The 13,192-nt window shown below is 46.3% G+C and overlaps 1 long non-coding RNA gene and 1 gene segment (V, D, J or C); one reads left to right on the top strand and one right to left on the bottom strand.

Moving 5' to 3' along the window:
* LOC127547231 (immunoglobulin kappa variable 3-11-like) overlaps positions 1-8,133 on the top strand; it is a 46,109-nt gene extending 37,976 nt beyond the window's left edge. Inside the window, 1 exon segment of the V gene segment in view lies at positions 6,961-8,133. Within this exon segment, the coding sequence occupies positions 6,961-7,292 (332 nt within the window).
* The window catches only part of LOC127547237 (uncharacterized), a 39,736-nt gene extending 26,838 nt beyond the window's left edge, over positions 1-12,898 (bottom strand). The window contains exon 1 of the long non-coding RNA XR_007950100.1: positions 12,742-12,898. This is a non-coding gene — a long non-coding RNA (uncharacterized LOC127547237). The remainder of the gene's footprint in view (positions 1-12,741) is intronic.
* Positions 12,899-13,192: the final 294 nt, after the last annotated feature.

Here is a 13,192-nt window from a genome sequence, read left to right as displayed (position 1 = left end):
CACCTCTCTCCCTCCCCAGCGATGCCTGGGAGGATGGAACTCTATAGAATCTGAGACCTGTGGCAAAAAAATAGGACAATTTATCTCTGTGTCTGTTCTTAAGGATTCTCCCTTATGCTGTTTCTTTAACAGAGACAAATTCAGCCAAAAAGATCTCAAAACTAAAAAAAAAATCCTTAAATCCAACAGCGCTGCAGGAAACTGCTTCAGTTTGCTGGAGGGAAATCCAAATTAGATACCAACCTTTTAAATAACCCCCTCCTACCTACTCCTCTAGGGACACAAAATCCCTGTGAATCCCTTCAGAACCACCTCCTTCCCAAAGACAGGACCTTGTGTCCAGCAATGTCTCCTTAACTCTGTCCCCCTCCCCTGGACCAGATCCTGAGACTCCCAGGGCTTTTTCTCCTCCTCAGGATCCTGATTCTAACCTCTGCCCCCTGGGAGAAGCTGCAGACTCTCGGGGAGAGACCCTCAGAGCAGAGCCGCCTCTTCCAATGAAAATCTCTCCCAGACTAAGGAGAAACTTGGCCATTGCTCCGAGGTCCCCGCCCAGCTTTGTGAGGGCTCCAAGGCCAAGGCCCTCCTTGATCTGTCCTGGGGAGATGTTACTATTAAACAATCTGCCCCAGAGACAGGAGGAAGCAGCAGAAGCCAGTTCTGGGCCCCCAGATGGACGGAATTTGGGGACTTTTGGCAGCAAAGAGTCTCCCATTAAAGCTGCAGGAGAAATCCTACAGCTGCTACACCTGCCCACGAGCCCAGAGGTTTCCTCCATATTTGGGAAGGACACGGGAAGGGAGACTCGCCCCCGGCCAAGGGGAACAGGTTTGCAGGCTCAGCTGCTGAAGCTCCTGCCCCCTCCCCCCTGACTGAGGCTCCTTTAATCCCCGGCTCCCTGATTCTTACCCCCCTTCACGGAGCTCACAGGGACAAGCCCTGCAGAGGAACCGGGAGCCTCCTTTCTCCTCGTGGCTGGTTTCAAACCCCCTTGAGCCACCTCTTAGTCCCAGAGACAAGTCCTGGAAACGGACCTTTGGTCTCCCTCAGGCTGCACACCTGGGGAGAAACGCTCTCAGTCCCTGGGAAACACGTTCTCACTGTCCCAGGCTGGGGGGAACCATCTGGAAGGTCTGCCAGGCCCGCCCAGTCTGTGCCCGAGGGACTCCTGAGGGAGCTGCTGACCCTCCCCCTCCCCTGAAGCTCCCGCAGACAAGGGGCACATGCCCGGGGGAGGTTGGCAGAGGGACCGGACACACACGCCCCCTTGTGGAGGTTTCAGGCTGCTCCCGGTCTTCACTGACCCCCTCACTAACTGGGTGGAAGCTTTTCCCTGCAGGACTCAGAAGGCCCAGGAGGCCCCAAGGTGCTTGCTGAGAGATCCCGGCTCTCCTCCCCTGCCCCGCTCCTGGCAGAGCCGCCATAGAGCAGCTTTTCCCTCTCAGGTATTTCAGACTGTTCCTGAGAACCCACAGAGGACCTGAAGCTGCTCTTCCACAGGCCCCGGAACCCCCCCTGGAGAGAGAAGGGGAAACTCTCTGTGTCCTTCTTTCTCTCACCGTGGTCTCCTTCCTTCCTTCCTCTCTCTCTGGTCTTTTATTTTTTATTTTATTTTTTTTTTTTTTTTACCATTTTCCACTCCGAGGATAAAATCTTTCCTCCCAGCATTTTCTCTCTGACTTTGTCATTCTGGGCCCTGCCAGCAGTTACCTCCTTCTCAGCCTTCCAGCTGGGGCTCCGTGGGCAGTGGGGGCGTTCAGGAGTGTCGGCTGGGCCTTCAGCAGCCTCAGGGCAGCCCACAGATGGGACCTGATGCACTTTTTGCAGAGCCCCCATTCCCAAACGTCACCGTCTCCCCCTGGGTGGCCCCCACTTCTAACCTGCTTGTGAGACTTGGTTCCTCCAGGCCCCAAGCTACAAACTTCCAGCGACTCACTCAGTCTGAAGGTCATGGGACAAGTGACTTGGACTCTCATCATCCCCTAGAAGTTGTTGCTGCCATCTTCAGATCTCGCACTTCCCCTCCCGGCCTGAGCCCCCAGGGAGCATAGGGACAGCTCTCTGGCCCTTGTCAGCTTGAAGCGGCTCCCTTCAAAAAGGAACTTTGCCCCTTGGCTCCAAATAAATTTGGGGTGACTGCTTGAGGGGGGAATGATGTAAACTTTGATTTTGGGGTCTCAACACCTCCCAGCTTTGGGGAGGGACCCGACCCTCCTGTTTGTAGAGAAAACTCTTAGAGCATCTCTACCTACAGTTTCTACCTACAGTTGAGTTGGAGATGTTGGCCTGGGGCATAATCACCACCCTTGACTGAAAGTTCCCAGGTCTGGGCCAAAAAGCCTCAATATCATCAAAGGCTGTGCGCCCAAACATTAGCAAAAAGTGCTGACAGGATTTTGCCTGTGGAGAAAGTTATTTTCTCACTGTAACAAACCCATTTTTTTGGCCACAAACCTGGCCTGTATTTATTCAGGTTTGCACATTCTGTTGCAGAGCCTGCCACTGGCCAGGGGATCTCTCAACCCTCATTTCTCTCACCTCCATCTGAAGTCCTCATTGCTATCCCTTAGTGGGAAAAATCTGTGGAACATTCCTCATGTAAACATATAAATTATATACAAACAGAGAGAGAGACAGAGAGTGAGAGACAAAGACAGAGACAGAGACAGAAGGAGGGAGGGAGGGAGGGAGGGAAGGAGGGAGGGGGAGAGAGAGGGAAAGGGAGAGAGAGGGAGAGGGAGAGAGAGAGGAGAAACAAAGAGGAATATCTGAAACCCATTCTCATTATCCAAGAAAGGTTTTTCCCTCAATCTTCTCTTTTCTAAACAGCCTATTGCCTCTTTCATCATCCCTCTCTGGGATTCAGGTGGCACTAATGCACTGTTGTTGGAGTTGTGAATATACCCAACCATCCTGGAGAGCTTATTCTCTCCCATGTTTAAGGAAATGATAAAATGCTCTTCCTGAGAACTTAGTTTTACATCACATTAAAATTGTGTACTTAACTAGAGTGATTACATCATCAGCTATAGAAACATTATCTCATCAATCACACTGAGTCTTAAGTGTACCTTGTCAGACATCTGGCCCTCTCCAACTATCTTCAGATCAGTCTCACCATCTCAATGTACATCCTTTTTCTGCCTTTATTTCCCCTCTTCTCCTAAGGAACCCTCAGGGTTATATTTCCCCCATAAAAGATGTGCTTTTGATGAAGATCTTTGCTAAATCCTTTTCAGGACAAAGGCTGAGGTTTTCTCTCCCTCCATATAGTGTCTACCTCCCTTAGTCTGTTAAACTCCTTTTTTGTGGGCTCCTGTACAATCCATGCTGGTCAATGGTGTCCTCACAACTCTAGGCATATCCCTTTAATGCCTTCTTCCAAACCCCTTTCCTTGCCAATTCTATTGCTCTCCTGAATCTATTTCCTATTTACTGCTCCTGTTGCTTATTTTACTTCTTCATTTTGTCTATAAGCTCTTCTAATAGATAAAGGGAAAAGTGACTGATGAATCAGAGGCTACCAGTTCTTTATCTGGATGTGGACACCATTTTTCTTCATTAATGAAGAGAACATTAGGAAGTTCACAGAGAAGCTGAGGCAACTGGAAAGCCTCAAAAGTTACAGGTTAAATTGATTGTATGCAAAAAAACCCCAAGCTACCCATAATAAAAATCTGCAGTTTCTCTTTTATTTTATTTGGTGCTTTCTTTGTACTATTTATTTTCGCTTTACCTTCTTTCATAGGTCTTACAATGATGGTTCCTGAAGACCAGGCAGCAACATGATAAACCAGGGAATGGGCCAAACTGAAGTTTCACATCCAATTTAATTTTCTTCAAATTCCAGATTTTATGGGTAATACTATTTGTTGAAAACTTTGGAAATGTTTTCAGAAATGGGATTGATTTTGAAACTTTTCTAATATGTGTCAAACAGAGCCAAATCATCCTGAGCAGGGAGCTGAGATGCAGAACAAGGTTCAACACTGGTGCTGATTCACACAATTCTTCTTCACACAAGAAGATTCTTTAGGGGCTCTTTGGGCTTCTTTGATTAGCAGTTTGGATGGCAACAACACTCCCCCAAGGAATTGTCTATTCATCATCTGAGTTCTCTGAAATCTGCTCTTCCCCAATCTAGACATCAGGCCAGATGACAGCTGGATTTCCCACCCATCCTATTACAGGTGTGAAGATGGCTTGATCACTTCTCACTAAAGTGCCTGATCATGGGGAGAATCGGGTCTAGATCAGTAGTTGGCCCAGTTGGGTCCTCCCCATGTGAAACAATGGGAAATTGATTATGGAAATCCTTAAAAATGGTTCCTTTCTCTACTTTTCAATGGGTAAGTGTGACGTATTGCTTGAATAAAAGAAGATTCCCTTCATCCTAGTGTTGAGCTTTCAAGGTGAGTGCAAAATACAAGACTCTTATCCAAAATGACTGCTCAGAGATCCCTCAGTAGGAAGCAGAAAGGTTGTTTATTAAACCTCTGGAGGATAAGCTGTCCCATCATGAGATAAGGGAAAGAGAAAGCTCATGGTAAGAAGGCTAAAGAAGTAGTAAAGATACACAGCTTTTATACAAGAGATGACATCACAAGTAAGAGAGCACTGAGAAGGGGAGAGGGGGGCATCTAATTGGTTGTTGCTATTCAGAGAGATTGGAATGGAAGGTTTCTGTTTCCCCCAAATCACCTAATTTCTAGGAAACAGAAAATCAGACTTTCAGGGTTTTAGATAATTAAACAGACAGTGGTAAAGCTAATAGACTAAATATTGATAAATATCAAATACTGATGAATGTCATCAGCTCAGGTTAAGTAAATATGTTTCTAGCTGGCCAAGACTCAAGTAAATATGGGCCTGCACATATTATACAGGTCATAGGGGAAACAGGGAAATAATGAAAATAAAAAGCAGAAAAAGAATTCATCCATTCCTTTAAGTTCTTTACCTTATCTCTCTATTCCACACAATGCCAACCTAACAATTAAAAAAAAAAACATTCATTTATTTTTTCCTGTTGTGGGTGAACTGCCATCCTATAATAATAGTATTTCATTCTTCTTGGCTATTTGTCAAATGTTCTTTACTATCATGATTCTCCTCCTCCTCCTCCTCCTCCTCCTCCTCCTCCTCCTCCTCCTCCTCCTCCTCCTCCTCCTCCTCCTCCTCTTCTTCTTCTTCTTCTTCTTCTTCTTCTTCTTCTTCTCTTCTTCTTCTTCTTCTTCTTCTTCTTCTTCTTCTTCTTCTTCTTCTTCTTCTTTTGCTGAGGCAATTGGGATTAAATGACTTGCCCAGGGTCACAGAGCTACAAGTGTTGCCTGTACCACTTTTGGTACAGATTTGAGACCAGATTTGAACTCAGATCCTCCCAACTTTAGGGCCGGTGCTCTACCCACTGCCCCACCTCCCTGCACCTCTGTCTTCTTAATATACATTACTATCACACACACATACTCTCCGAAATCGACCGTTTATTTTTAATAAACTATATGATGATTATTCTCAACTTTGGAGGGTGAGTTGCCCTTTTAAGGGGAAGGGATACATTTCAGGTCAAACTTGCGGCCTGTTCCAGGATGTCAGGTTCACTTTGTTGTGCAAGCCTGTGCGTTTTGTGCCCGTTCAGATGAGCCAGGACTTTAAATGCTGGCGCTTTCTTGGATTAGGGTTATAGTGCGATACCTCAGTGACAGGCTAATGCAAATTCCCCTTTGGAAGTTTCTACATTTCTGATGGAAGCTGATGTGTGGGATAGAATTTGTGTCCATTTCACAGAAGGGCATTTGGAAAAATGCCCTTAAGGTTTCCTCCACAAACAGGATAAAACGGCACCTCTGGGTGCAAATCAAAAACGAACAAAAGGGCAGGCAGAGCAGTGGTCCTGCTGGAAGGACCAGAGAGCATGTGAAGGGCGGAGCTCACATGGAGGTTTGGTCAGGGTGAAAGGTAACAGTGTCAGGCAAGCTCTGCTGAAACAGCAAGCAGTGAGCCCTGGGGGAGCTGGGCAGGGAGGTAGCCTTGGCTGAGCCACAGGAAGCTTCATCTCCCAGACAGTGTGGGGAGTGTGAGGTCGGGGAAGTCTGAGGGAACCCCTGTTCATGAGGGAGCTGGGGCCGGCTGTGCTGCTGAGAGGGAGCCCCACCCAAGGGGAAACCAGCACATGCCTGGTGAGGGCAGAGGCAGTGGGGAAGGGACACTGCTGGCTGTGGGCACTTAGAGAAGGATGGAGTCCCTGGGGAGGAATCAGGGGAAAATTATGTAAAAAGTGCATGCAGAGAACAAGAGAAACCCACAAGGAAGCAAAGCAAAGATGGGCAGCTCTGAACACAATGTGGAGGATTAATTATAAAGGAGTATTTTTTAACTTTAAAATAAAAAAAAAAAGCTGAATAAAACAAAAAAAATTAAAAAAAAAACAAATCTAAGGATAACTAGGCTTTGTGGGAGCACTTATCCCACAGTTGCCCAAGAATCAGGGACATATTCAAGGTCTGAAGGTCTCAGGTTCTTCCCCTGAGCTGGAGTCAGCCACTTCTGCTCCCAGATCCCCCACACCTCCCAGCTGCTTTGCATAAAGAGATCCCCAAGGGGAGGGCCTGCAGACACAGGGAGATAAACTGGGCCTGGGGGCAGAGCAGCCACAGGAGAGGACTCACTGCAAAATGGAGTCTCTGTCTCAGCTGCTATGTGGGCTCCTGATGCTTTGGGTCTCAGGTGAGAACATGAGACAACAAAACATGCAGACGGGCAACGTGACATGAGATGAGAGAATTCCAGGAAGCTCAGAATCTCTGGGGACAGGAGCCAGTACAGTCCAAGGGGGAATGAGGATTTCTGTGAAATCAGGGGGATTTTCAGAGCCAGGGAGTCTGTGGGCCAAGAATCAGAATGAAAGGAAACTCGGCTCTGTTTATTCCATGTCGGTTGGTCATTCATTTCTGCTCTTAGTTTCCAGGGGAGAAATTGTGCTGAGCCAGTCTCCAGCCTCGGTGTCTGTGAGCCCAGGAGAGAGAGTCACCATCAGCTGCAAGGCCAGTGAGAGTGTCACAGCCAATAGTGGAACGATTTACTTACACTGGTTCCAACAGAAACCCAGACAGTCTCCTCGGCTACTCATTTACAAGGTTTCCAACCTGCACTCAGGAGTCCCCGCCCGCTTCAGTGGCAGTGGTGCTGGTCAGGATTTCACCCTCACAATCAGCAGTGTGGAGGCTGAAGATGGGGCAGAATATTACTGTTCTCAAGCATCTCATTATCCTCCCACAGTGTTACAGCCCTGAACAAAAACCTCCCCAGGCCTGGGCTGGCTGCTCAGGGAGGCCCAGCTGCCTCCCCTCCTTCCTCTACTGCAGCAGCTGCTGGGGGCCTGCTCAGGGGCAGGGTCTCTGGGGCTGATGAGATAAAAGGGACTCGGGGCTCAGGGGAAAGGCCACGGTCTGAGAGCTCAGTGCTCTGGGGACTCTTGCTCCTCTTCAGCCATGAGCAGAATCATCAAAGAAAGACTGAGTCACCCCTCAATGCCCTGGGCCTGAGGCATCTGATTCCTCTACACAAGAAACAAAGAGAAAGTAGAAACTTCTGGCCAGAGATTCTTTCTGTCCTTTCTCCCTGGCTCAATCACAGTCAATTGTGCTCAGCAGTCAATAACTCTTGGGACCAAGAGCACAAGAAGATCAGGCAACAGGCTAAAGAAATCCATCATGGACCCAGCTTAAAATTCACATCCTCCCAGCAGCCAGATGGCACGGGGCAGCTGCCCTGGAATCAGGAGGACCTGTGTGCAAATCTAGACTCAGACACTTCATATTTTCTAGCTGTGTGACCCTGGGTAAGTTAAGCCTAATTGCCTCAGAAAAAAAAATTACACTCTGGATCCATTTTCTCTGACCATGCATTTGAATCAGATTTTTATCTACTTTTATTTTATAAATGCTGGGGGCCATAAAGATCTCTCTGGAGTCTCCTCTGTCCTCTCTTTTCAAAGGAAGACTTCAATTCCTACAAAGAAGGGGAATAAGAGATGGGAGCCAAGAAACCGAACATTCTCTTCTCCTCATTGTTTTGGAGTCTGCTCAGAATTATAACAATCTCCCCAATCTTAATAAAATTAATCTAACAAAATGACCTTTTTATATTCCAATGGATGAAAACTGTGATCTTTGGGGGAAGGCTGAACCTAGGCTAGAAATTCAACTCCTCCTGCTTTTTGGGAAGGGCTCCACCCTCCTGTTTAGAGGGGAAACTCCCATGGTATCTCCACCCACAATTCAATTGGAGATCTTGACCTGGGGCATAATCACCACCCTTTAATTTATTGAGAGGAAAATTAGTTCCTCAAATTCATCTGAAGATTGGCCCCCTGGCTTAGGGTCCCAAAACCCCAATATCATCAACGGTCGTGTGCCCAGCCTTCTGCAAAAAGTCCTAACAGGATCTAGCCTGCTGAGAAAGTTGTTTTCTTGTTGTCGTAAACCCATTTTTTGGCCACAAATCTCGCCTGTATTCATTCAAGTTTGCAAATTCTTTTGCAAAACCTGCCACCTGGCCAGGGGATCTCTCAACCCTCATTTCTCACACCTCGACAGTGGTGGCCCATACAGGAATCCCCGAAATTTTTGGGCCAGGAACCTTCTTTTGCTATTGTTTATTCTATAGCTGAGAGACCCAAATACCCAGGAAGATTTTGGGCTCTAGGCAGCTCTATGCTCAAGCAGACTTCCTTGACTGGGGACTACTATATTTGGAATTCCTGTGGGGTTTTGTTTGTTTGTTTGTTTGTTTTTATTTTTTTTAGCAGAAGTACCCTTAATCAGGGAACTTCTGTTACCTCTATCCCTCCCCTGGGATGCCTGGGAGGACTGAGCAGTGTAGGATCAGGAAACCTAGAGGTGGTAGAAGAAAGCAATGGGCTCATGTAAAAATCTTCACATTTCTCCTGCTCTAAATGCTTCTAAAATACAATAGGTGACAAAGGATTCTGGGTAAATGAAATAACTTCTTTAATCAATTCAGGAACTTCTATGATGTAGTAGAAAGAGAGCTGGGCCTGGAGTCCAGAGGAAGCCTCTTCCTGAGTTCAAATTTCAGGCCTGGAGTCAGGAAACTTCCTCTTCCAGAGCTCAGATCTGACCTCAGACACTTACTAACTTCATGACCCACAGCAAGGCACATAGTTTTATTTGCTTCAGTTCTTCATCAGTAAAAGAAGCAGGATAAGTAGATGGCAAACTAGTCCAGGATCTTTCCTAGAAATTCCAAATAGAGTCATGAAGAGCCTTACTGAGTATTAATGATCAAAACCCACAACAAAACTCTAGTCCAGAATCCTTCACCAGAAGTCTTCTCTCAGTTCCCAGCCCATCTGCCACTGCTCCAAGAGGGGACTTTCCAGATCCTCTCCCTTTAATGTTGCTCCCTCCTATTTTTTCACTTCTCCCCAGCTTCCTCTTCCCCCATGACCTCTGTCTTCTCTTTCCCTTCCCCTCCCACCTTGTTTTCTCCTGCCCAGGGCAGTTGTATAGAGGATCAAATACAGTCACTGAGAGAGCTCTTCCTGAGGATGGAATAAGAGACTTGAGGGAAGTGATAGGAGGTCAGTTGCTCTTTCCCTCTTTATCACACAAGAAGGACTCTGAATAATAGACTAATTCAAGTTCCTCTTTGGTAGAGTTTCTAATTTTCTGACTGAAGTCAATGCTTGGGATTGAATTTGCCTCCATTTCATAGAAACATTTGACAAAAAATGACAAGGAGGATTCTGGGAAGATGGCAAAGTAGTTCGGAAAAATCTAAACCCTTCAGGTTCTCTCTACAAATAAGATAAAATGACATCTCTGGAATAATATAAAGTGACAAACAATGAACATAAGTTGGGACAGAATTGGCCCTTCTGAAATGACCAATGGGAATGGTGGACCTCACATGGAGGTCTGGTCAGGGTGAAAGGTAAACGGCTCCAGGCAAGCTCTGCTGAAACAGCAAGAGTGAGCCCTTCGATAGCTGGGCCGGGAGGTGGCCTTGGCTGAGCCACAGGAAGCTTCATTTCCCAGACAGTTTGGGGAGTCTGAGGTGAGGGAAGACTGAAGGAACCCCTGTTTATGAGGGTGCTGGGGCCAGCTGTGCTGCTGAGAGGCAGCCCCACCCAAGGCGAAACCAGCACATGCCTGGTGAGGGCAGAGGCAGAGGGACAGGGATACTGCTGGCTGTGGGCACTTACAGAAGGATGGAGTCCCTGGGGAGGAATCAGGGGAAAATTATATAAAAAGTACAGGCAGATTCTCCAATTGATAAATGGTCAAAGGATATGAACAGACAATTTTCAGATGATGAAATTGAAACTATTACCACTCATATGAAAGAGTGTTCCAAATCACTATTGATCAGAGAAATGCAAATTAAGACAACTCTGAGATACCACTACACACCTGTCAGATTGGCTAAGATGACAGGAAAAAACAATGGTGAATGTTGGAAGGGATGCAGGAAAACTGGGACACTGATGCATTGTTGGTGGAGTTGTGAACGAATCCAACCATTCTGGAGAGCAATCTGGAATTATGCCCAAAAAGTTATCAAAATGTGCATGCCCTTTGATCCAGCAGTGCTACTACTGGGCTTATACCCCAAAGAGATACTAAAGAAGGGAAAGGGACCTGTATGTGCTAAAATGTTTGTGGCAGCCCTGTTTGTAGTAGCTAGAAACTGGAAAATGAAAGGATGTCCATCAATTGGAGAATGGCTGGGTAAATTGTGGTATATGAATGTTATGGAATATTATTGTTCTGTAAGAAATGACCAGCAGGATGAATACAGAGAGGCTTGGAGAGACTTACATGAACTGATGCTGAGTGAAATGAGCCGAACTAGGAGATCACTTTACACTTCGACAACGATATTGTATGAGGATGTATTCTGATGGAAGTGGATTTCTTTGACAAAGAGACCTAACTGAGTTTTAATTGATAAATGACGGACAAAAGCAGCTACACCCAAAGAAAGAGCACTGGGAAACGAATGTGAACTATCTGCATTTGTTTTTTCTTCCCGAGTTATTTTTACCATCTGAATCCAATTCTCCCTGTGCAACAAGAGAAATGCTCGGTTCTGCAAACATATATTGCATCTAGGATATACTGCAACATATCTAACATATATAGAACTGCTTGCCATCTAGGGGAGGGGGTGGAGGGAGGGAGGGGAAAAATCGAAACAGAAGCGAGGGCAAGGGATAATGTTGTAAAAAATTACCCTGGCGTGGATTCTGTCAATATAAAGTTATTATTAAATAAAATAAAATTAAAAAAAAAAAGTACAGGCAGAGAGCAAGAGAAACCCACAAGGAAGCAAAGCAAAGATGGGCCTGAGCACAATGTGTAGGATTTATTATAAAGGATTAGTATTCAAGTTTAAAATAAATAAAAAGTAAGAAAAAATGAAGAAAAAAAATTTAAATCGTAACATATCTTTCCATCGATTCCTTCAGGGAAGTGGGGAAGAGATAGAAAGCTGGTTCCCCTAAACCATGCCAAGGAATGAAAGGATGGCTTGCTTTCCATTTTAGGAGGCTCCATTTTTAGTCTCCAAAGGATCCTTAATTAGTGGGACAGCAGGTCATGAATAGGATAAAGTTTAGGAAATCAGTATCTGTCCTGTGTTTTATGCCTTCAGGCTGTGACCTCTTCACTATATAATATTGACTCTTGTGCAATCCCACTGGCTTTTGGAACCATTTTTTTTCCTTGTTCAGTAATTTTTGGCACTTTGTAACACAATTTGGGATTTCTTTGAGAAGATACTAGAGGGATTTGCTATTTCCTTTTCCAATTTACTTTATAAATAAGTAAACTGAGGCAAACAAGGTTAAGTGACTTTTCTAGACTCACACAACTAATATCCAAGGCAAGATTTGATCTCAGGAAGGTGAATGTTCCTAGCCACAAACTGAACTCTTTACATACTGCTAGCAGTCCAATGAAATAATAAAACAGATTAAAACAAAACAAAACAATAAATAAACTAAGGATAAGTAGGATTTATGGGAACACATATCACACACAAGGGTCCAAGAATAAGGGCCATATGCAATGTCTGAAGGTCTCAGGACCTTCCCCTGAGCTGGAGTCAGACACTTCTGCTCCCAGAACCCCCACACCTCCCAGCTGCTTTGCATAAGGAGATCCCTAAGGGGAGGGCCTGCAGACACAGGGAGATAAACTGGGCCTGGGGGCAGAGCAGCCACAGTGGAGGAATCACTGCAAGATGGAGTCTCTGTCTCAGCTGCTATGTGGGCTCCTGATGCTTTGGGTCCCAGGTGAGAACATGAGACAACAAAACATGCAGACGGGCAACGTGACATGAGATGAGAGAATTCCAGGAAGCTCAGAATCTCTGGGGACAGGAGCCAGTACAGTCCAAGGGGGAATGAGGATTTCTGTGAGATCAGGGGGATTTTCAGAGCCAAGGAGTCTCTGGGCCAAGAATCAGAATGAAAGGAAACCCTGCTCTGTTTATTTCTTGTCAGTTTATCACTAATTTCTGCTCTTAGTTTCCAAGGGAGAAATTGTGCTGACCCAGTCTCCAGCCTCGGTGTCTGTGAGCCCAGGAGAGAGAGTCACCATCAGCTGCAAGACTAGTTAGAATGTCTTATACACTGATGGAAACACTTACCTACACTGGCTCCAACAGAAACCCGGCCAGTCTCCTCAATGACTCATTTACAAGGTTTCCAACCTGGCCTCCGGAGTCCCCGCCCGCTTCAGTGGCAGTGGAGCTGGGAAGGATTTCACCCTCACAATCAGCAGTGTGGAGGCTGAAGATGGGGCAGTCTATTACTGTTATCAAAACTCTTATGAAGTTCCCACAGTGTTACAGCCCTGAACAAAAACCTCCCCAGGCCTGGGCTGGCTGCTCAGGGAGGCCCAGCTGCCTCCCCTCCTTCCTCTGCTGCAGCTACTGGGGGGCCTGCTCAGGGGCAGGGTCTCTGGGGCTGATGAGATAAAAGGGACTCGGGGCTCAGGGGAAAGGCCACGGTCTGAGAGCTCGGGGCTCTGGGGACTCTTGTTCCTCTTCAGCCATGAGCAGAATCATCAAAGAAAGAAACACTGCCTCAGATGGGGTCACCCCACAATGCTCTGGGCCTGGGACACTCTCCCAATCCTATTCCATGTGACTCCCCTCAGCA

The sequence above is a fragment of the Antechinus flavipes genome, chromosome 2, assembly GCF_016432865.1.
Source record: "Antechinus flavipes isolate AdamAnt ecotype Samford, QLD, Australia chromosome 2, AdamAnt_v2, whole genome shotgun sequence".
Lineage (NCBI taxonomy): Eukaryota > Metazoa > Chordata > Mammalia > Dasyuromorphia > Dasyuridae > Antechinus > Antechinus flavipes.
This window is presented reverse-complemented; position numbering and strand designations above follow the sequence as displayed.